The 22843-nt window shown below is 47.3% G+C and overlaps 2 protein-coding genes across 2 annotated transcripts in view; both read right to left on the reverse strand.

Moving 5' to 3' along the window:
• The window catches only part of TRPC4AP (transient receptor potential cation channel subfamily C member 4 associated protein), a 39132-nt gene extending 33100 nt beyond the window's left edge, over positions 1–6032 (reverse strand). Inside the window, exon 1 of the mRNA XM_087749488.1 lies at positions 5835–6032. Within this exon, the coding sequence (XP_087605614.1) occupies positions 5835–5969 (135 nt within the window). The 5' untranslated portion in view covers positions 5970–6032. The remainder of the gene's footprint in view (positions 1–5834) is intronic.
• Positions 6033–6691: 659 nt separating this feature from the next.
• Positions 6692–19375, reverse strand: EDEM2 (ER degradation enhancing alpha-mannosidase like protein 2). The gene is made up of 11 exons (XM_087750289.1): positions 19248–19375; positions 19060–19170; positions 18898–18937; positions 18406–18511; positions 17238–17363; positions 16302–16513; positions 14996–15137; positions 14575–14699; positions 13711–13855; positions 11819–11940; positions 6692–10969 (listed from the first exon to the last, which is right to left on the reverse strand). Exons 1-11 carry the CDS (start codon positions 19358–19360, stop codon positions 10478–10480), a joined length of 1734 nt encoding a protein of 577 aa, XP_087606415.1. The 5' UTR covers positions 19361–19375; the 3' UTR covers positions 6692–10477.
• Between the last annotated feature and the right edge of the window lie 3468 nt (positions 19376–22843).

Below are 22843 nucleotides of genomic sequence, written 5' to 3' on the forward strand. Positions count from 1 at the left end.
GGCACAGCCTCTCCAACAGAAGCAGCTTATTCTCCCCGCCGCTTTGGGCCCGCGCCCCTGCACATGGTCAGAACTGTGTTACGAGCCTCGCCAAAACATTTGTTACTGGCCTGAGATCTCTTGTAGTCATGATTGCTTCAAAATCCCTTCCCCTTCCAGTGAGGATTTTCCTTTCCATTTGTGTTCCTGCATTGTGACAATTTTCATTGCCCTACAAAGTAAACCTCTTATTTTCCTAACCTTGTCTCTACCACTTTTCTAAGCTGTGGTCAGTGACACATCTCCATGTCTTGCCATAGTTGCTGACGAACTGAAGGCCCATGAGCACATGACAGAAGCAGAAATACCATGAGCTAACCCTCCCCTTTGCTCTCCAGAGCAGGGCTAACAGTTTTCTAACAAAATTGTGTCTCTATTTCACATTGTACCCTTCAAACATTTCACTGTCTTGCTCAACACTCGCTACAGGAGGGTGTTTTCTGTGATCTTTCAAAAAGCAAAAAATAGTGACTCATGTGGCCAAGCATCCTTTACAGCACTAAAGAATTCATGCTGTGATAGACTTTACAGCTATGACACATCAGTTGTAATTTTTCTTAATTCCATTTTCTGTTGCAATCATGCATTAAGGTAAGACTGGAGGTGCTTTAGAGAAGCAGAATTTCCATTCTCAGTATTTTCCATGACCACTGCTGAAGTATATATGCAAATGTTCTGAAAGTTTGAAAGGAAAAACAGGCACAAGATTATGGCTCTCAAGAAAAAGATGCAAGCACATGGTCTATACATATTTTTAATAAAATTGAAGCCTTTCCATATCCTTTCCTTCAAACCTTTTAGGCTGTACCTTTAAAAAACAGGAAACTAATATTTGTGCAATTAAATATTTGATTTTCCTCTGAACAGTAATAACTTAGGAAGTCATCTCTGACAGACTGCCAGAACGATTATTCAGTATTTTGGGGAGTGCCTCGTCATCCCAGCTCTTTATTATATTTTCAGTCGCTAACAAACATGCATCAGTCAGCTAAGTTGTCTCTTTCCTCACACAACTTTTCACAAAAAAGCCTAAAACCAAGGTAAATGACCCCCTCCAGGTTTTGCATTTTAACACAACGGTGTACTACAGAAACACAACTTCTGGCCTACAGAGTGATTCTGGAAAGCGTTCCGGGGAGAAGCCGTGAGCGGCCCCCCGGCAGCTGCAGGGCAGTAAGCACCGCGGCCAGTCACCAGCTGGGCCTTTTGCACATAGCTCTGATCAAGAACATGTCAGAGCCCCCAAGATTTTATTCATAAAAAGAAACTCCGTTGGTGATATTAAGCTGGGGGAAGGCCAGGTAAAACACCTATTTCCAGCCTCTCTCCAGCTCGTAGATTCTTCAAAGTGTGGATCAAGTTTCCCATAACTACTGTTTCTCCATCCCACAACCCTGGATAGAGCCCGCCATCCTTCTCCTGCTGACCCAAAAGCTGGCACGAACCCAGGGACAGGGTGTCCTAGGATAAAACCTGCCATAGCTTCTAGCCAGGTCTAACCATCCCCGCGACTCCCAAACTACTGCTCTGCTCACTGTCACTGGAGGAAGAGCTAGTCTACCAAGACAAATAACAAGTCTCGTGAATCTCAAAACCCCACAGCGTTTCCGAGAGCAGAACAACTCCAACACAGATCTTTAACACCAGCAGCTCTTCCAAACCCCTACAGAATCTACCAGATAGTAATAATAGCTACTAATGTTGGTTTTGATGATCTTGGAGAAAAAAAAATCAACTAATATGTAAAATTTTATTAACCTCTCAGTGATTACTTTTTCCTTGGAACTGCCTAAGTTTCTTCTTTAATTCATTTTGTAAGAAAGCAAAATCTATAGGGATATCTAGGAAAAAGCAGAGCGGCAAGGAATATCACATCTACAACAGTTTTCTTCCCACTCATCTTTAGTCACACAAAATAAGACTACTGGAGTCCAATGCTACCACTTTTGAGCATTTCTAGTGTACAACAGAGCTCTGGTCCCTGTCATATAAAAAGCATGTCCAGGCTTTCCAGTACTCGCTAGCTGTCCTCTACTGAAGAGGCCTGCTAAGACCCATACAATTAGAGCTGCTAAAGTGGATTATATCCGCACAAATGTTTTTTTGTTGGTGGTGGTCTAAGGAGGAAACAAAACTGATTAGAAAACAAAATATTTTCTCAGAGTTAGGAAACTACTACAGACTACTGATAATCTGTAATGGCAGGAGCTGGAAATCTGGATATCTGAGGCAGAAAATGTTTTCCTTCCACAGAGAGGTTTTTTTCAGAGTGGATAGGGACTATACTGCTAAGGAAAGCATCTACTCCTAGGAATAGCAGATCATGAAATACAGCTGGAAAAATGGACTCTCTTTTTCCATTCTGATTGTTTCAGCTAAGCCTTGGCAATCCTGTGAGAGTGAGACCAGTGCTGACGATCTGCTCTTGGGACTGCACCAGAAGCACGGTAGTTCGCCAACAAATCGCTGGTTAGTTTGTTATTATACTGCCCTGTCTACAGGGGTTCACGTAGCTGCACCTAAGTATCTTCTGGTTTCATGTTTCGTCATACATGCTTTTCACAGATGGCTTGCAGCAGATGAAGAGTGTGCCCTTCTTGCTAAGGGGATTTGAGCTTGATCAGCTGAGCCAAAATGTTCCTTTGCCTTCAAGGAACCGCAGCGTAAACCCCGTCAGGTCTTATTTACAGTGCCTGTGTGCACACAGTACAGACCAGCCAGTTCACAAGCAATATTTTTCCTTTTTAGAAAATGCGTGTCACTTCTGGGAAGTTGCTCTAGTTTACCAATATGCGAAAAGCCCCTTTCACCTGCTCTGTACTCAGTGCTAAGGCAAACCCCGATGCACGGTTATGCAATGTGATACCAATGATTGAGGCTTGCATCAAGGGCAGCAGCTGATGCTAGCAATATGGCTAAAATGGATATATGAACACATAATGGCAATATCTACTGAAATCTGCATTATCCATCAACCTTCTTATTATTAGTAATAAAGGAAAGAGACCAACCGGCAAGAAAGCTATGGCTCCTGGTAGGCGAGGACAGCAAGAACACACAAGGATCCAGATTTCAGAGACTTAGCTGGCCTCAAAACTGCCAGATATTCAGGAGGCTGCTGCTGTTAAAAATATTTTTATGTCCCTGTAAGATCAGACCAATGTACTTTCAGATGTAGGCCTGTCAACAATTATCCTTACCAATTCAAAGGCAGGCCCCTGCTTTTCTCATACAAAAATGGATCTTGAGATCACCTAAAAATAGTGCACAAAGCTTTGTTTAAGAATAAATGCCACTGCTGCCCACAGAAGGGTACTAATTGTCTCCCAGAGATCAGATGCTAAAATACAGTGAACAACATTGTGAGAGAACACTACTCGGATGGCAGACACCACTGCAAGGAATAGTGTTTCCCAATCTCTCTGAATTAAGATCTTCAAAAGGGTTTCTCTTCCTCACGGCATACCAGTGGTGCAGTCCAGGCAGCATATGACCCAAAACTTCCTTGCAAAGAATGGGAAGAAAGAGCTCGAAGGACACTCCTGACTTGTTCTTCTAGGCCCCAACACAGCAGCTTGGAAACTTGATCTGCTCTCAGGCTTTTCAGGAGCAAATGAGTTGAGAAACTTAAGCAAGGGCTACCACACTGTCACTGAGGAGTCAACTGCAGAAAAACTGCAAACATTTTGATAAAAAATAGAACTTAAAAAAGAAAAGCACCCAAACCTGCCTCGTATTTCTTTAAAAGTTACATCAAAGTGTTTTATATTTAGATCATCTACAAACAAAAAACTGCTTGAAGGTAAAAGTACAGAGACACGTAATTTACAAAGTTCAAAATCATTCAGGGAGTTGTTTCTTTCCCCCCTTAGTCTAAGTGATTTAAAAATGTATTCCTACAGCATTTATGAAGCACTGGGAGCCCTAGGCATCCAAGCTTTTAAGTCTTTCAGGGCAACACAGCGATAGTGAAATTTATAAAGTAAAATAAAACAAACAAACAAAACCCCAGCAACAAAAAAAACCCTCAAACTTGGGCATTATGAGAAGGAGGATATAACTAGCAGAAGTTTCCTCGATTACTGTAAAAGCCTGGTCATTTGCTTCGGCAGTTATTTCCAACAATTCATAAAAGCCACTGCATTTCTCAAGCAAACCAAAGCCCAGAGTGGAGGTACACTGGTGCACAACGTTGTTACAGGTTTATCTGACTTAAATTGCTATGGTTGTGGGGGAGCGAACAAGCAAGAGCGCAGAGGTGGACAGGCAAGTTAGCGAGACAATGTGCCGCTTTGTCTACACGCCATATGAAATACACTCCTAAAACAATCCCACAGAAATAAATTCCTTCAAAAGAGACAACATTGGGTTTAAATTCATGCCCACGATTTGCTTTTTCTTAAGTATTAACCAAACTACTGTCTGAGCAAGAAGTACAATAAGGACAAAAGAGCTGTTAAAAATCACCTCCTGCTCTATTACCTACCTCAGCTACAGAATGAGGCATGGACATTTATGATGAACAAGTCTTCCCTTAGCAATTGCTCAGAATCCTTGCTAATCAAGGAAAATACTGCTGTCTGCACTAGTGAAAACCACTTGGAGAAATCCCATTTTTTTATTCCAATTCAACTCTTTAAAGGTACTTTAGCTCAATAAATCAGCACCCGAATGTAAATTCTTTATCCCACGCTTCAGCTTTCAAGTCTTTGCACTATTTCGCATTTAATCTGTAAAAGAAACGCCAGTTATTCTGCATAAAGAAAAATTAATAGTCCATTATCTGTGAGCAGCTTCTTAAAAAAGCCAGCATAAGCACACAATAGGCACAAGCCTAGGTTAACGAGCTGGTTTCATTTCTCGGTATTTCCCAGCATCATCAGCTGGGAAAGATGACAAATTTGAAATAGACCTGGAATAGTTTCATGGAAAACCACCAGCATAAAGCCTATCCCATTTCAGAGCTAAAAGGTCTCCCCAGCCCTAATACCATGAGGTTGCCTTTGTCCATCAAATATGCTTAAATTTTAACGCTGCATTGTTATGGTTCCAAGCAGAGCTTCCTTTCTTCGCAGGAGAAAGCAAGAACCTCTGTCACCAACCAAAGCGACAGAGAAGGACAGCTTCTACAGCATGGCACATGCTTGTCCTGCTCCACAGTCTTCCTACAGGCAGACCGAGGATGGGAAGGAGGGAAAGGCAGCACGAAAGCACAGAGGCATCCTTCCTCCGCACCGCATGGGGCTGCAGGGCCATCCCTCCAGCACCAGGACCAAACCCGAGCTGGCAGAGGAGGACGGGGAGCCCCCGAGAGCGCTCCAGTCCGGACGGAGAGCGGCCACTGTGCCAGACGCTGCCTCCCAGCAGACCTGGCGGCAGGCCCCGCTAGGCCGGCCGGGCTCTGCCCGGCCTCGGCGTTCCAGGAGCGGCCTGACAGCCCCGAGCTGGTGCTCAGCCCCGCCGAGGGGCCGCCAAGGCCGGCAACGACCCGCTCCCAACCCTCGACGGAGCGGGGCCGTGCGGGGCGGGCTCCGAGGCGGATTTGCAGGCCCAGCCCGAGGCCGGCGGCGGGCGGGGGGGTGGGCTCGGGGCAGGAGGCGCGGCAGACCTCCGCCAGCCCGCCCCGGTGCCCCAGCTCAGAGCTCTGCCCGTCCCCGCGGGAGCCCCCAGCCGCCCCGACGCCCGGGCCCAGCCGAGCCCCCGTCGGGCCCCAGCTCCCCCCGACGCCCGGGCCCAGCCGAGCCCCCGTCGGGCCCCAGCTCCCCCCGCCTCAGGTGCCGCCCCCCGCCCCGTACCTGCGCCCCCCGCGTCAGGCCGCAGCCGCTGAGCTGCCCGTGCCGGAGCTGCGCCAGGATGTTGGTGGCCGCCGCCCGGGCTCCGCGCCGGCCTCCCCCGCCGGGCCCGGGGCCCCCCGCCGCCGCCGCCGCCATGGCCGCTCCTCCGCTCGGACGGAGACAAACAGGAAGCGCCCCCTCCCCCCGCCGCTTTGTACGGAGCGGCGCGAGGGACGCTCCGCAGCGCCCCCGCCCGGGCCCCGCGCGCACTGCGCCGCCGCCGGCCTGCAGGGGCCGCTGGGAAATGTAGTCCGGCGAGGGGAGGGGCGCATGCGCGGAGGCGCCGCTGCGCGCGCGGCATGCCGGGAAGGAGGAGGGCACCCGCCATCCCCAGGCGGGCACCGGCGGTGGCTGCGGGGCGGGAGGGCTGAACGCCTCGCCCCGCCCCGGGCCTCCTCTCCTGGGGGCTGCTGAGACGGCAGGGCCCTGACAGGAGCTGCCTCACCTCCACGCCGAAGTGTATTTCCATTAAAATACCCGCACGTGCCTTACTATTACTTTTTTACTTTTACCGTTACCAGCTGAGGTGAGCAATTCAGAGACGCAGGCAGAACTAAAATCCACAGCTCTGCGCCCAAGGAGCGGTTCGAATCCAATGAAAGAAACCGCAACACAGGGCCTCGCACCCGCAGGGAGCGCCCCGGCAGGCGACGGCCCTCGACGCCAGAGCGGCTCTGCCCCGGGAGACGGGGGAAAGCTGGACCCCAGGCAGGCTGCCCAGCCGGGTGCTGTCCTCCGCACCACTGCGAAACAGCGCAAATGGCTCCAAGGGTTAAAAAAAAAAAAAAAAAAGTCAAAGGAGACACAGCACGTTGGGAAGACAGACGCTTGGGAGCCAGTTCTTGACCAAGGTACGGGCAGCAGCTCCAAGGGAGCCGAGGTGACGATGGTCCCGCAGACACAACTCCCACCGGCGGCCGCCCTCCTCCCTCACTTGCTGCTGCCTCTCCAGGGGCTTAGAGCTGCTGTCCCCTGCCTGGGCAGCGGCCCCGCTCTGGTTCTTGGCAAGACGGCAAGGAACGCAGCATCCAATATGGGTATGACCACTTTAAACGCAGACCTTAGTTTATATTCCATCTTAACTTCCCTTTGTTGTACAAGGAACAATAGAAAGCAATAAAGACACTAGGGATCAACATGATGCTTAACAGCACTGCCTAACCAGTGCCATGATGGCATCCACATGAAGTTTTCCAGCATCACATCTTACATCACTTAACACCACCATGAATAATGCGCGGGCCTGATGATGATGGCAGTTTTATTTGTAAAAAGCAAGATCTGCTAATGGATGACTTGCTGTTTAGATAAATTGCTGTTCACGGAAAGCCACTGAGCACTGCATTTGAAGAAATGCAAACACGGCCATCTTTTCACTTGCACACTCACACTGCCTCAGATACAAAAGGCTGCTCAGTCCCCTTTCCTAGTGCTTCCCCTGCCGCCCCACCCTTGCTTTTTGGTATGGTTTTTTTGCCATTTGCCAGCAATTCATGCAAAGGTCTGACTCTTTTTCCTCTGTCTTCTCCTTTGTTAGCTCCATTAAAAGTCTTTCACAAGATGTTTGTCTGACCTTTCATCAATCCACAGCCTCTCCAATCCAAACAATTCTGAAATACCTCAGACAATCTGGCCATAAGTTTTGGACTTTGCTGGCTGCTTAGAGTGGAGAAAAAAAACTCAAAAACAATTACAAGGACGGCATCAAAGCAAATGCTAAATTTGGTTTCTATGCTATCTTTCACAACTCGACCAAAATGCACGGTTTCCTTCCAGCCTTTGACAGATGGCAGGAGTCTGCACTGTAGGTGGGACCTTTTGAGCACTGACCTACCTCGTTTGGAAGCCATCCAAAATTGCCTCTAACCATCTGTGTTTCACACACATCTCATTTTGGATTCCTGACAAAACTCCTCTACATTCTGTTAACGTGACCAAGCGCTCACCATATTGCTTGATTGGAGCTCTCCCTCCAGCTGGAATATGCCAAAATAGACCTGCCATCTCTTCCCACAGATGTCCTTCATTGTGAGGCCCCTGGGAGAAGAGGCAGCAGGGGACCACACGTTTTAGCTTTACTTTTTTTTCCCAGCTGACTTGTGATAGTAATTTTGAATCTATCAAGTTCTCACTAACAGCAGAGCCTCTGACGTTGTACATACAGGGAATGGAATCTGATCTGTAGTGGGACGGCCAGCCACCAACAATTTCATCCCGCCATCCCTTAGAGACAGATTCCCAAACATCTGTCCTTCATCACGTTGCCTGTGAAATAGCAGAACGTGTACACGTGTCACTAAGGCTCAAGCATGCTCTCTGCCCTCCAGCAGCTAGGCCAAGTCATACAGTTTTCGTTTTAAAGAAAAGGCTTACTACGGATCCTAAGAAATCATATCATAGTTCTTTTTGTTAAAAGAAAGTATTAGTAAGATGGTAGTCGCTCTCAAATTACTGGAACAAACCAAAATGAAGGCTGTCTTGTGTTATTCTGACTCGTAGCACTAATCAAGATCCATCTAATTACTCACAGTAGAACAGTAGCTGCGGACAGATGAGTTCTTTCAGCTGCAACTGTGCTGAGGAAAGATCTTACCTCCTAAGGCTACTCCCCCTTGGTTCTGCTACTGGAGCCTCTTAGGTGAGGGCAACAAAATGCCATGGTTAGCAGAGATCTACAGTGTTGGTCACCTGCAGCCTGTCCCACGAGCCTTTCCTTTTCCTCTACTTCATGGGTGGGGCAATGCTGAGAGAGAATCAGGACCGAGCAGCGAGTGAAGCCATTGGAGAAGGCCTGCATTTTGTTATTCTACAGATTAGACAATGAATAGCGTGTGAGATATGAACTGCTGGAAACAAACCCAATAACCTTATGGTTACAACAAGGAGCCACTAACAAGAGCTCCATCTTTGTCTACCAATGCCTCAGTTTTAGGGTGCTCCTCTCTCAGCACCTCCCCTGCAACAGCTGCATCCACACAGTATTTCCAGAACAGCGGCTGTCCCACCTGCTAGAAGAAGTACAGAACCAGAAGGACCCGTACCAGTTCCCGTATGTCTGTCTGTCCAAAGTTGCAAGTGTCTCTCACTGTAGTTTACTCACAACTGCATCAGGATTTCCATCCTGAAGGGCAGGAGTGTAGATTTCATGCAACCTTACAGCACTAGTACAGATCGAGACAAAACCAATAGTTTCTCAAAGCAACCCCACCTCAGCAAAGACTGGGCATTGACCCAGTTGTATTTAAGTATTTCACTGGCCACATGGATTTATTTATCCTGTATCTCTAACCCACTCAAATGACTGTAGCTTGTTTGTGCTTGCTCCAGACTCAACTTTCAGCAGGCTTGAAGAAAGCTCAATTTTTCTGCACCCCCCCCCCCCGCTTTTTCTTTAAAAAGAACAACTTTGTAACACTACTGATTTCTCTCTTTCTGATCATTGCATACACCTGTCAAAAAGACACTAATAACACATTTAGAGGTTTGGATTTGTCAAGTCAGCTGAACACCAAGAGGTTTCATGCCTTTCACCTCCAGACAGAAATGCAGCCTGGTTTCCATTAGAGGAGGGGTCACAAGGAGCTCTATGGCTGCCTGCTGCAGGGAGCAGCTTATGAACATCTGTTCAGCCCTCACCTGCACCAAGGGAGAGCTGCATTTCAGTCTGAAGCAAGTCCCCTCCCGTCCCACCCTGATGCACGCTACACACAGAGCTCAGCTGGCCCACCCCGAGGCCAGCTTCACTGACTGAGGTGGCTGTTGCCGAGTTCTGCAAGTGAAGCCCCAAAGGGAAGTTTAAAAGAGGAAGGAAATGGGGAAATTTCATAGGAAAAGCATGTTAGATTCTGTAAGAAGTAAGCAAGCTCCACTGCAGGATAAATCAAACCTTTGCTAGTCCATGCTCCACCTCAGTTTGCAGATGACATTACCTGGACGCTTACTAAACCGGTTTCGGTCCTGACCCACGCTGACTCTACACCCAGAGGAACTGAGCAATTTTCTACGTCACAACTGCTCTCCTCCCGCCATGCCATCCTTCATGCTTGACAGACGTGCTAGATCTACAAATCTGAGCCTCCACCTCAAAATCAAAAGGTTTTCTCAGCTGGTCATCAATCTCTCAGCCTAACCGCATACTGATAGAGAGGCCAAGATAAAAGGTGGAGCACATCGCAGAGGAGACCTGTAGCCTCAGAAGTGAAGCCACAGTCAGTGATCTGTGCTCTTCCCCTTATGACAGGGAACTGCCCAGGCTCATTTTTATAGAGTAAAGTAAGCTGTGGATTCTGCATAAACCTGTAAAACTTGAAAACAAAGTCACAATGAAATAAACACGGTACCTCTAACCTGTAGACTTTTCTTTCTCTTTCTGAACACCTGTTTGCTATTCAAGCAACCAACTGGTTTTAGAGAAGCAACTCTACAGCATTAACAGCTGATACCTGAATCCCATTTTATGAACCAGCAGCAGCAGAATTTAATGGGAAGCTGTTTCACTTCATAATAGAATTCACATTGTGAGGTATGACTTTTTCCATTATGAATCTATAAAAATATATTCCCAGAGTCTGAATCAATAATTTAAACTGATAATGAAAATAGAATCATGTGTTATCCAGGAAGACCTGTCCCAGTACTGCAAGTTTAGAGTTAAAGGATTGACTGGGGCAACTCAGGAGGGAGTGTGAGCTCTTCCTAGAGTTTCTCTTCTCTCCACCTTTCTCTGAAGAGGCATCTTTAGGGTCTTTTGCACTTTCCCCTTCACCGTGGTCGGAAGCTCTTTTTAAAGTGAATTTCTTGTTTTTCTTCAGTGAGTAAAATTCCCGCATCAAGTCTTCTACCTCCCACTGCTCTTCCTTCCGTTTCCTACAGCAGTGCAGTGCAGCAGGGTCTATAGGATGAGCTTCAGTATTGAAGATGTATCCTCCAGCATTCAAGACGCATTCCCCGTATGGTGTAATCACCACATCAAAGACTGATCCATCGTTGTGAATGAAGTTGTCTGGGTCAAACAGCAGGTACAAGTATTTTACTGTTTCAGCCAAAAAGAAGGATTCCATGCGATTATCCAGTCTGTGATCTCTCAAGTCTTTGATCTACAAGAGACGAAACAAAGTGGGTTACAGTTATATGGAATTAAGTAAGTTATGAACTTAAGGGGAAAAGTAAAAGCAGCTTGCAATTCATTTCAGTTAAACAGCACAGTCTGGCAGCAATTCACCCTGTATTTCAAACAGTTGTATGCAAATACATCAACAAGGTTTCAGATGTTTTGAATAAACATAGCCTAGTGACAAGCAACAGGAAACTAACCATCAGGAGAAATGCACCTCCTACCTGGTTAAGGAGGAGAACAGTAAGCTTCCCATCATTTCCCCCACTAAAAAAAAAAAAATCCTAAGGCTTTTGCCTACTTCCCAAATCACAAGGCCTAATTCCCAAAATTTATAAGGTCTTTTTTGTAAAACAGAGCTTGAAAGTATGTTTGAAATCTTCTATTAAATGATTTTAGAGAAATCACTCACTGCAGTTCTCTTGTGTTTGATCAGATTTTCAAGGCATAGTGGAAAAGCAGAATCACACAACTGGCAGGCAGAGAGCCTGCATGTGAGCCTTCCTGCTGAGCTGGAACACCTAGTAGCTACCAAAATACAGGAGGCAGAAGCAGCTTCTGATCCTTTCCCATGTTTTGGGCTCTGGTGCAACAGTCAAAGACAGAATTTGGCCCACCACCCAGGCTGTGAGGGAAGTCACTACCAGAAACATGACCAGGGGTTACAAGATCAGCTTCACAGAGAAACACCAAGGGCTTATTTGAAAAAGAAGTCATGGTTCAACCAAAGTGATCGCTTGGCTCAATGACAAAACATCATTCATGAGAATACATTCTAAAAGCTGATTTTTAGCAGCCATTTAGCCGACTTCGCAGTTGATTTAGCACTTACAGTTGCAAATCCACAGTCCACCTTGCTGATTTTCTCTATTGACTCCACCGCATCTCTTCCCAGTTCTAAGAGCATGGGATCTCTTGTAGCACGGTACAGGTACATTGCACTCTCAATCAGCTCTGCAAAAATACCCCAAACATTTGCAAGCATAAAGATTACCAAACCACGTACACAGGGAAGACGAGATATTCCTTGAACTAATGTAACAATACTACTTTAAGATGATCAGGTAAACAGCCTAGCTTGCCTTGTATTTCCTCTGGCTCAAAGCACAGATACTTGCTTTTACTAAGGATGTGCTACAAAGAAATCCACTCTAACCAGATTGCATCAGCTCAGGTAAGAGTGAATGATGCTCCCCTCCCACATCCAGAGAATGGGAGGGGAGCAAGAGAGAAAAGGATTAAAACTCAGTTGTCAAAGGAAGAAAAGAACGATGCTTCTAGAAAGGATTACAAACAAGAAATTCAACCCCCAAAATACAGTTTTTAAACAATACCATAAGCTTCTGAAACAGGGGTATCTACAATACCACGAAAACAGGCACTATGGAAATACTCTACATAGACAACACATGCACTGTGCTGTGTTTACTTACTAAAGAAACAGGTCTTTTTGGATGCTATAATACATTTGAAAGTTAATGCTGATGAGTATTTTTGGTAGAAGTGTCCAATGTGGATGTCACCTGAATACTCAGACCAGAAGGAAATTAAATTAGTCTCATTTGCAAAGTTTTACTGACTATCGTGGTTTAACCCCAGCCGGCAACTGAGCACCGCACAGCCGCTCGCTCACTCCCCAGCCCCCAGTGGGATGGGGGAGAGAATCAGAAGGGCAAAAGTGAGAACGCTTATGGGTTGAGATAATAACAGTTTAATAATAGAAATATAATAATAATAATAAATGTAATGAAAAGGAAAATAACAAATCCAGAGAGAAATAAAACCCAAGACAGACAAGTGATGCAAATGAAAAACAATTGCTCACCACCAATTGACCGATGCCCAGCCTGTCCCTGAGCAGCAGCCTCCCCAGCCAGCTTTCCCCCAGTTTATATACTGGGCATGACGTCACATGGTATGGAATAGCCCTTTGGCTAGGCTGGGTCAGCTCTCCTGGCTGTGCCCCCCCCCCAGCTTCTCGCTGGCAGGGCATGAGAAGCTGAAAAGTCCTTGACCAGTGTAAGCACTACTTAGCAACAACTAAAACATCAGTGTGTTATCAACATTACTCTCATACTAAATGCAAAACACAGCACTATACCAGCTACTAGGAAGAAAATTAACTCTGTCCCAGCTGAAACCAGGACACTGAGCTAATAATTAGGTGTGTTTTTTTTTTCCAGTCAGAGTTGTAAAAAAAAAAAAACAAACAACAAACCAGAAAAAAACCCAGATGATTTCATTGCAGTATCACTGACAGATTATACGTTTACAATCTCTCTTACATGTTGAGCTTTACTAGTGCAACTAGAATTAGTTTACTTCAGGAACTCAACAGAACTAGAGGGGTCTATTCATATCGCTTTCACTTCCTAAACTTAAAGGACACAGGCAGTCACATTAACATTTCGCATCACTTTAAAACATCCCATGTCAGACAGTCTAACATGTAAAATCCTACATTGTGAACCCAATTCATTAACAGGCCCGCTTCATGTAGTAGCACTATGGTTTCCTTCCTTTAAAAGGTAGCCCTGCCTTTGTGAATGGCAGAAAGCAAAATGCGTAGCTTTAACTATGGAAATCACTGGTAAAATGCATGCAGGAACTAAGTCAAAGCAAAACTGGGGAGGAACTTTTGGATGGCAGGTGTTGCTAACATTTAATCTTACCACCAGAGCAAAAGCAAGAGTCCATGTTCCTTTTTATTTCATTTCTGCTTACCAGGCCTGAGGGGATATCCTTCTCTCTTGTCCACCGTATAGCCCTGGGGAATGTTGTAGAACTCGGGCAGCCCACCAAACTGCTTCCAGACAGTGTAATAGTTGAGGAAGGTTCGCATGGCATTATCTACATCCCCAATTAGGCTCTGAGCGAGAGGAAACAAATAGCAGAGCAACATCTGGGTGAAGAAGAAACACCACAGGAACTGACGCAATAACACTCCTATAGTCAAAGCAAGAGATGGTGACAGAAATGGGTTGTTCGACAGGTCTGAATGGTGTAAGTAATATTTAGGCACGATGCCTTAAGAATAGGCGGGACTAAGGAGATAGGTGCTGCTTTTCTGTTGGATCACATTCCACACACCTAAATAATATGAAGTTGCTTTGATTTTTAGTTAATGGAAGGCTGGGTTTCTTCAGTCACGATTTCTTTTAGTCAATCACAGCATCCAGTCTATTTCAGTGGGGATGATAAAGTCCCAGACCAAACGTAAGTACTGATGAGAAAGCAAACCTCTCAATGGGAAAGTATTCACACAAATAAAGCATTTATAACATGGTGGAAAAAGAGGTGTGATCTTCTTTTGCCTTACATTCCCATCTGGATTATGAGACCAGTCAGTGGAGTTTGCTACAATAAAACTGCCCTCCCATCATGCTTAATGGGAGACCTTTTTTATAGACCACGGATAAAGTCGACATCTGCTTTTCTACAGGCTCAGACTACTGTAGATTTCACCAAAGATCAAACCAAACTTTTAAACCAGCACAGATGAGGGTTATATTTGTAACTTTTACATTAAAGACCGACCCAAGACAGATGAACAAAATCACCATATGATACTGGCGTGACAGCTCTTACCTGTAGGCCTGGCCAGTAGGCCTCCAGGGACTGAAAAACAGGCATGGACACTGTTCCTTTGTACATCTGAACCCAGAGGTACCAGTCATCAAACTTTGTGTAATTTTTGATAGCTTTGTTATATTCTATAAAGAAACATAGATGGGTAGGTAATCCAACAAAAAAAAATATTTTTTAAGAATGAGAGAAGCCCCTCTTTCACTTGAGCCATGTCAAATGAATGACTTCTCAGGATGCTCACTTCGGTAACCATGTTATCACAGACTGTTCAAAAGTATTACAACAAAGGCTTCAGGACCAGTTCCGAATGTACCCTATTAGATTCTTCAACTTCTTCTTCCACAGTCCCACATGCAAAGTTTTTACAGGTGCAGTCAAGGAGGCATTCCTGGACCCTTCACACAGAAAACAAACTGCTCACCTAGAAACATAGACATCAGCTCCTTGTCCTGCAGGAGAATGGCTCCTTTAACAAGGTATTCGAAGTAGGAGTCCACTCCAGCCCCAATGCCAGCATCTTGGGCCACCCACTTGGCAGTTAGCACATCAATGTGGTTACCAACCTGGAAGAAGTGAGGGAGGAGAAAAGAGGGAGTTCAAGTGGAAATAAAGCTTATCTACTAAACAATAACTAAAAGAATCATCACAACACCACAACACAAGAAACCTTTGACCTTCTTTTCAGACCGTCCATTTCACAGATTCACAATGTCTGTTCCAACTAGTCTTTTCTCCATTACAACATTTATCAGTATCAGAGAACTACAAACTGTAGAAAATACAACTTTGGAATTTTATGCTTCCAATATAAACGCTGCACTGGCCAAAATAAAACACCATTATGCTACTGTAAAAACGCACAATTTCAACATGATGTATCTGGTCCTAATTTTGATCTTACAAAAGAGCAGAAAAGGATGAAGAGGTACAGATACAGAGAGAGAGGCCAAAAATGTCAAAGGCATGAGAGCTGCCACGCTAATATTTAAATATATCCTTCAAACCTGGGACGACTCAGCCTAGGAACAGATCCAGCTGATTGAGAATAAAGTACGCAGTCATGACTTGTGTAGCAAAGATGAAAAAAACCCAGCTATTCAGACTCTTTCTTGAACAAGGTATAAACCAAAAATAAACAGATCCCAAAGCAAACAAAACGAAACACTTCTTCATACAGCATAGGAATAAATCTGTTCCACTTCACATATGCCACACTAGGAGTTCACATAGGTTCAAAAAGCAGCTATAGAAATTGATGAAAGAAGGACTGACCAGGAGATAGTGAACGCAGAGATAACACTTCTAGTGCTGGATATTCCTAAAACACCAAAGCTGTAGAGGCTGGTAATATCTTGGTGCACTTGCCATGCTCTTATTCTCTTCCGTAGGCCATTGTCCCGCCAGGCATTAGACAGACCTTTTATTTAATCTGTTACAGCTGCTGTTACAAAAACTGCAATACCCAGTAGAAGGTATTTGTCTCCCAACCACATCTGTTATGGAACAGAACAATGGCACAATGTTGGGTTGCACCATTAAAGCAGAGATGCAGATGCTGCAGGTGTTCAGGAATAATGTCAAACACGAGACTTCAGCCCAGTTATTAGCACGGCAGTTATTTATCCAGTTCTATCTCCTCTCTGTTTATGCTTTTTTACGCTTAGAATTGCATCCACAAAACCATACAAAAAGCAGGCCAGAAAATTCGAAGTCCATTCCTCACTCACCAGCCCAATATCCGAGCGATTTTTCCACAGTGCCTTCAAAGCCTTCCTGGCAACATCCTCGAACACTGGGTCACCAGTAAGGTGACTTAAAGTGGCAAATTCCACTATAAATGTACCAATTCCAGCAGTACAGGTAACTGGGGTTTCCCCAGGATTTACTCCGTGCAGCAAGTTCACCGTTCCATATGGCATCCCAGTTGGGGTCTGAAAAGCTGAAACATAATATTTTTGGTTCACACAAGTGTTCAGTGTTATGTTTGACAGACTGTCAAGCAAACACGTGCCTCACATTCCACTGCACACAGGCAAGAAGTGGGACTGCAGTAACTGCAAAGAATGAAATGAGAAGTAGAGTGTGATCCTGGGAGGGGCAGAGAGGGTACCCCAAGCTACACACAGTCCTGGGAAGGTACTGCAGATCTCTTCCACCTTGCCCAGAGCAGCGGACTGCATCTCTACATTTTTCGCAGCACAAGCAGGTAGTCAAAATAGAACTAAACACACTGGACAGGAAAGTGCAAACACTGAGCTTGTGATTCCTCAGTGGTAGCCCAGGGTGCACACACCACAAGGAAACAGTGCCATGCTGTCAGGGCACACATCCCAGCAGCAGCCCAAAAAGGGGCAGATAAGGCTGCACCTTCTTGTCTTTACAAGGTGCTGTTTCACAGCCTTTATTTATTATTTATATTAAATATATTTCCCCTCAACAGGCAAAACCAAACTGATGTGTTAAGCGCATACAACACTTGGCATGCATATATACAACTGGTATCATGCACTTCACAATGTTTTCCCCGCAAGCTAATCTTGCCTTGAGCTCAGGGGACGCAGGACTGTTTTATGAGTTTACACATCAAGCAGTGCCATCTTCATCAAACACACCAGTCACCTCATGAACTACAGCACAGCAACACAAACCAGACAAGTTCTCACCCGGCAGGAGCTTGCGAGCTGCTTCCTCCGCCATCCTGAGGAGAGGTCCAGAGCACGGCCAGCCCACTTCTACTTCAACGCCAGCCTTCTTTGACAGCAAGTGAGCGGAGAGGAGACCACCCACCACTGGAAGGTGCACAGTAAGAATCCCATTAAAGAATGTGGGGGAGGAATGAAATCTGAAACCAGTTCTATTTATTTGTATTTATCATGATGTCAGTGTTTCTGGAGAAGGAAAGTTAGATGGCTCATCTTTAACAGCTTACTTCAGTGTGCCACAATAGAAGAGTGGTCTGTTTGTTTCTTCTTGCCTGTTTGCAACAGGTAGCAGATATATATCTTTGTTTATTTTAGAAGCATCAGATCCTACTTGCCTACTATACCTGCACTGCCCTGGAGACAATCAAAAAGCTAACAGTATAATGAACACAAAGCTCTATGAGAGGAATTGTTTCATTTCTTCCAGAGAGCTTAATGCTATGTTTGTATAAAGTAATACAGCGCACCTTCTTAAATTCCTTGCAGAAAAATGTCTAGGCCCGTGTCAAGAATTTCAGTGTGACTGACAGAGGCTTTAGCCCTTTTCACAGGCTTGTCTACTGTCACATAACAAGCACAAACACAGAGAAATGACAGTGCTGCAAAAACTGGCTCGGCAATATTTGACAGAAGAAACAAAAAAAGCATAACTAACAGTTTTGTTCCCTGCCAGTGTCTTTTAGTTGGACAGTACTGGAGCAGTTAGGTGTTCAACTGGGTACAAGACGCCAAAGGCCTCTGTGATTTTCAAGAAAAAAGACAAGTTTCACTTTACGACACTAAAGCAAGAAATTAATCAGCTGTATTCCAAAAGAGTATGTAAGAAAATAGTACACAATTTGTACCGTTTCAGTGGAAAAGATGTTTATTCAAAAGCTTAAAACCTGGCACCAGAATATTGAAACTGCCACGTCTACTTCTGTTTTTGTTGAGGCAGGAAGCAGAAAGGTGATGTGCAACGGCAAAATGGAAGTGACATTTGTTGGGGACTCTTCTGTGTGTTTACGTGTCCTGTTGCGCTGCATTACAAATTCACGCTAGCCGCTACTTCGCGTTACCCCTGGGCACAGTTCAGAGACTCGTACAGGAAGGTAATCCAGCATAAGCACCACGGAAAAACCCACCTCACCTCGAATGTTAGTTTCGAAGACAGATGCATTGACATCAATATCAAAATCCACCCCTTCCTGCAGTACATTGACAACTCGCTGGAACTCGGAAACATTTCCCAAGATCTGCAGGGGGAGCGGGACAACAGAGAACAAGGCTCAGAGTTCATGGGGAAACAGAGGCGCAATTCAATGTTAGGGGCTAATTCTAGTTTTGTTTTACTATTTTGCGAAATCGTTAATTGCAAATAGCACTAAAAAAGCAACTGACCGTTTAATCTCATTTCAAAACATTTTCTTTGCACACCTGAGGTCTTTATTCCTGAGTCAGAAGGGGTCAGGGAGCTCTGGCCACCTGCCTCCCAGGGCCGGACCGAAACCTCCAGGGCCAGTTAATACCTGACTCTCCGGCGCTACCGCGTAAACACCGGGTGTGGAGGAGGCCGACCGCGGCCTTGAGCGGGCTGAAGGCCGGGCTGCAGCGGCGGGGCCGGGGGGCAGCTCGTACTCACCAGCAGGGTGTCCAGGGCGTCGATCAGCGTGAGCGAGAAGCTGTGCGAGGAGAGAAGCGCGGTCAGGCCCGGCGGGGGGGGCGGGGCCCAGCGGCGGGGCGCCCCGGGCCCGGCCCCGCGGCGGGCGGGGACGATGCCCCGTCCCAGGGGCGATGCCCCTACCTGCCCCAGGTGTCCTGCCCGTCGCACGTCAGCGGCCGCAGCTCGTCGTAGGGGAAGGCGCTCTCCAGGTAGTGCTCGTAGGCGTGGTAGAACATGGCGCGCACCCGCTCCCTGCGGCACAAGCGCAGCCCGGTCAGCCCCGGTCCAGCCCGGTCCAGCCCGGCCCCACCGCCCAGCCCCGCACTCACCGGTAGGAAGCGACGTCCAGCCCCGGGGCGGCCGCGCCGGTGCCCGCCGGCGGCGCCGGGAGCCGCAGCGCCCAGAGGCACAGCAAGCAGCCCAGCGAGCGCAGCGCGGCCATGGCCGCGCCCGCCCCGCCCCGCCTCAGCGCCACGCGCACCGCCCCCGGCCGCCAGCCAATGGAGAGCGGCAGGGGCGGCGCATGCGCAGGGCGCCGGAGGAGCTGAGCGCGGACCGCCCGCTGCCGGGGCTGAGGGGAGGTGGCGGCGGCGGCAGGGGCAGGGGCAGGGGCAGGGGCAGGGGCAGGGGCAGGGGCAGGGGCAGGGGCAGGGGCAGGGCTCGGTCGGCCTGGCCCGGCCCGGCCCGGCCCGGCCCGGCCCGGCCCGGCCCGGCCGTGGGGCTCGTACTGCGGTGATTATCGCCGGGTATCCCCGTACGGAAGCGGGGGTTCCCGCGTTACTTCACCGGAGGCCGTAACTCCCCGTCGCAAGGACGGGGCGGGGGGACGACGCGCAGGGGCAGAAATGAGCCTGCTGGGTCGCTTGCAAGGCACGGGGGGAGCTGGCGGTACCGGAGGTGTAGCTCTGAGACCTGAAAATAAATGTAACGAACACTGCGACGTCTTTATAGTAATGATGCGTTACCGGCGATGGCACAGCTGCCTGGGAAGGCGCCTGTCCCGTGTGGGAGGAGGAGATGGTTCTGGTACTGCCGCTGCACAGCTCCTGCCTGGAAATGGCCCAAGATGTTTCCGAAGTGATTGAGAGTTCCCCGGCCTGTAAACCTCCCTCCTGGGAATCATCCTCACGCTCTTTCTCCCTCTAACTTCAAACCCAGTTCTCCCTGAGGTTTGCATGGTGCCTCAGGACCTGCCTCAGCGAAGCCAGCGCCCAGGCCTGCACGCGGAGCCGCGTGCTGGTGTCACCCTCCGGCGCTGGCGGAGGGCTTCGGGCGCTGGCGTGCACCCTCGCCTCAGGGCAGAACCAGCGCCGAGGCAGCACTGGATCGCAGCAGCCGCGTCCCCCGCAAGAGGAATGAGTCCCCTGGGGGTGTCGGTGCTGTGGCTCGCACCAGGGAAGCTTTCCCAGCCCGTACTCCCAGTGTGGTTACGCTAATTTTACCACCCTGCTGTTTAACCAGGTTACATTTTAACATAGAATCATACAATGGTTTGGGTTGGAAGGGACCTTGAAGATAATCTAGTTCCAACCCCCTGCCATGGGCAGAGAACAGAGCGATTGGCAGCGATCTCTCTACACCAGCATCGTTAGACTTTGATTGATCCACAGTAAATCCTTCCCTTTCTCCCCAGCTCATGCCTGTGGGTGAGGAGGAGTGAGGTGGGACCCTGGTGGGGAGAGGAGAAACAAGAAGAGCAGTGATAAGCCAGTCCTTTGCCTGGCAAAGGTGCAGCGCATAGAAATCAAAACTAAAGCAGCTTGCTGGCAGGAGAGGAAGGAGCACAAATAACCCAACACTTTGTCATCTCATGCTGGTGTTTAGCATCAGAGGGGGCTGGCTGTTGTTGTTGGTCTTTAATAAAATAAACCCACTTTACCCCGAGGCCCCTGGCCCGGGGCTGTCCCACTAGGTGTCAGTGCACACTCGGGTACCGGCGCGGCTGCCCACGACTCTGCTCCGCGGCGGCAACAAAAAGCCACCAAGTAATTTCGACGTATTGTTCATTTGCTGCAGCTGTAATTTAGGTTTCTGGGGCCATTTATCATAAAGCTGTCTGCTTTCTTATTCCATGGCTCAAGGCTGCTGGAGTATATCTCGCTGCATTTCTGGGAGAATCAAACTGTTGGAGCTGATTTCACTAAAAGCTGTCACAGTACATTACTGGAGCGCATTTTATTAAAGTTCATTTTCCAGACTTAAATTTAACAGTGTTCTAGACTACTGTCATTTACCATATACTGAAACAGTAATTTCTCGATCAAAGTCAGTTATTGAATTCTAAAAATTGACTGAAATATTTTTGAAACAGATAAGAGTATGTGAGTTGAAAGAAAAACAGGACAAGACAGAGGCAGAGCCATACAGCGTCTCTCCACCGGCTTCAGAGGGAGAACCGGGAAGGTGGGAGCACACTGCCACCGTGGCCATGGAGGAGACAGACTCTGGGGAGGCAACATCACTGGCAGTAATGGCACTAATTAAAGTGTGGTAATCAGTTGCTGCACCCCACTAAGAATTTGTAAAATATTTTCATGCAAAAAAATGTACCTAACTATAACAGAGTTGAGCTGTCCATCTCAAAAGAGCTTTCTGTCTCTCGACCTGTGAGGGCTGTGACTAGCAAAGACCAAAACACGGCATGAGCAGAGGAGGAGGGTGTAGATGGGCCTGAATCGCTGCTCCAAGGACTGACAGGCAAGGGAACAGCGGCTGGGAGAGCCAGCTGGAGCAAAACAGAGCTGGTTGTGAAAAACCTGCTTTTGGTGCAGTGGTCGTCACCCTCCTTACTGTTTCTGAGAGCACTTCAGGCAGCTGAGCACCCTGGGGCAGATTTGGGAGGCAGATGGGGCTGTCTCCTCTCAAGCATTTGCTGCTCTGCCTCCTGACATAGCCGCGGGTTCATTGCAAGCCCCACTGAAACAAAGTGACTTTGTTGTTGCCACCACAAGCCCCACCACAGAGGGGCTGAGAAAACTGGCTGTCGAGAGCTGGGTCGGAGCAGCTCCCGCTGCCCGAGGGGAGCGTGCTGTGACGCGGCCCAGGGTGTCAGACAGCCCGGGCTGCTGCTGCTGCTCGGCCCCTGTGCGTAGGATAAACAGCAACTTCTAGGCGGTGGTGTGGCAATTGCCTGCATGTCTGTTAATAACCACAAATACAGCTGGTGGGATGGAAATTATTGAGGGAAAGGGTGGTTTTCAGTTTGGCTGTGGCATACACTAGAGGAATATTAATGTGGTGTGGACATAGTATCATATAGGTTACATGGGCTTTGATGCAATAAATCAAAGAAGATGCTGAGTGTGGTGCTTTCAAATGGACAGAGCATGTTACTAAAATATTTAGGCCACATCAGAGTTAAGTGCTTCTTCAGATGCCTCACTCCGGCTCGTCAGGCTTTCTGTCTTTATGAAAAGGCCACTGGCAAAATAATATGAAGTTTCATTTCGATGTGGGGGAGGCTGTAATTATAGGGGCATTTAACACTTTGGTTTATGACGTCTTTAGGCTGAGGACTTGTTTACTACTCGCTATTACGATAAGTGGTGCTGTTGCCCTGCTTGCAATTTTGATGCCCATTAAGATGGAAACTGTATGTAAATCAGGATCGCCCATTAATATTTATAATTCATGGTGGAATGTAGGAGTTTGTCTGGTATGAGAAGAATCGTAAACAGGAGTTTTATGAACACTGAAAACTGTTGCTAAGGTGGTTCTCTTGAAATAATTTTCCTTTGCAGCCGAACATCAATTCTTAATTTTAGTAGCACGCATAGCAGGATGGAAACGATGATTGATTTTTCTCCAAGTGCTGTGGGCTGCCGCAGTCGAGATTTCACTATAAAAGACTAGACATTTCCAATTGCTTTTTATAAGTTCAGAATTGATTTTATTTGTTTAGCACCTGACTAACATAATAAAAGAG

This window comes from Nipponia nippon, unplaced genomic scaffold (assembly GCF_047370975.1).
Source record: "Nipponia nippon isolate SJK-2023a ecotype South Korea unplaced genomic scaffold, ASM4737097v1 scaffold_13, whole genome shotgun sequence".
In the NCBI taxonomy this organism is placed as follows: Eukaryota; Metazoa; Chordata; class Aves; order Pelecaniformes; family Threskiornithidae; genus Nipponia; species Nipponia nippon.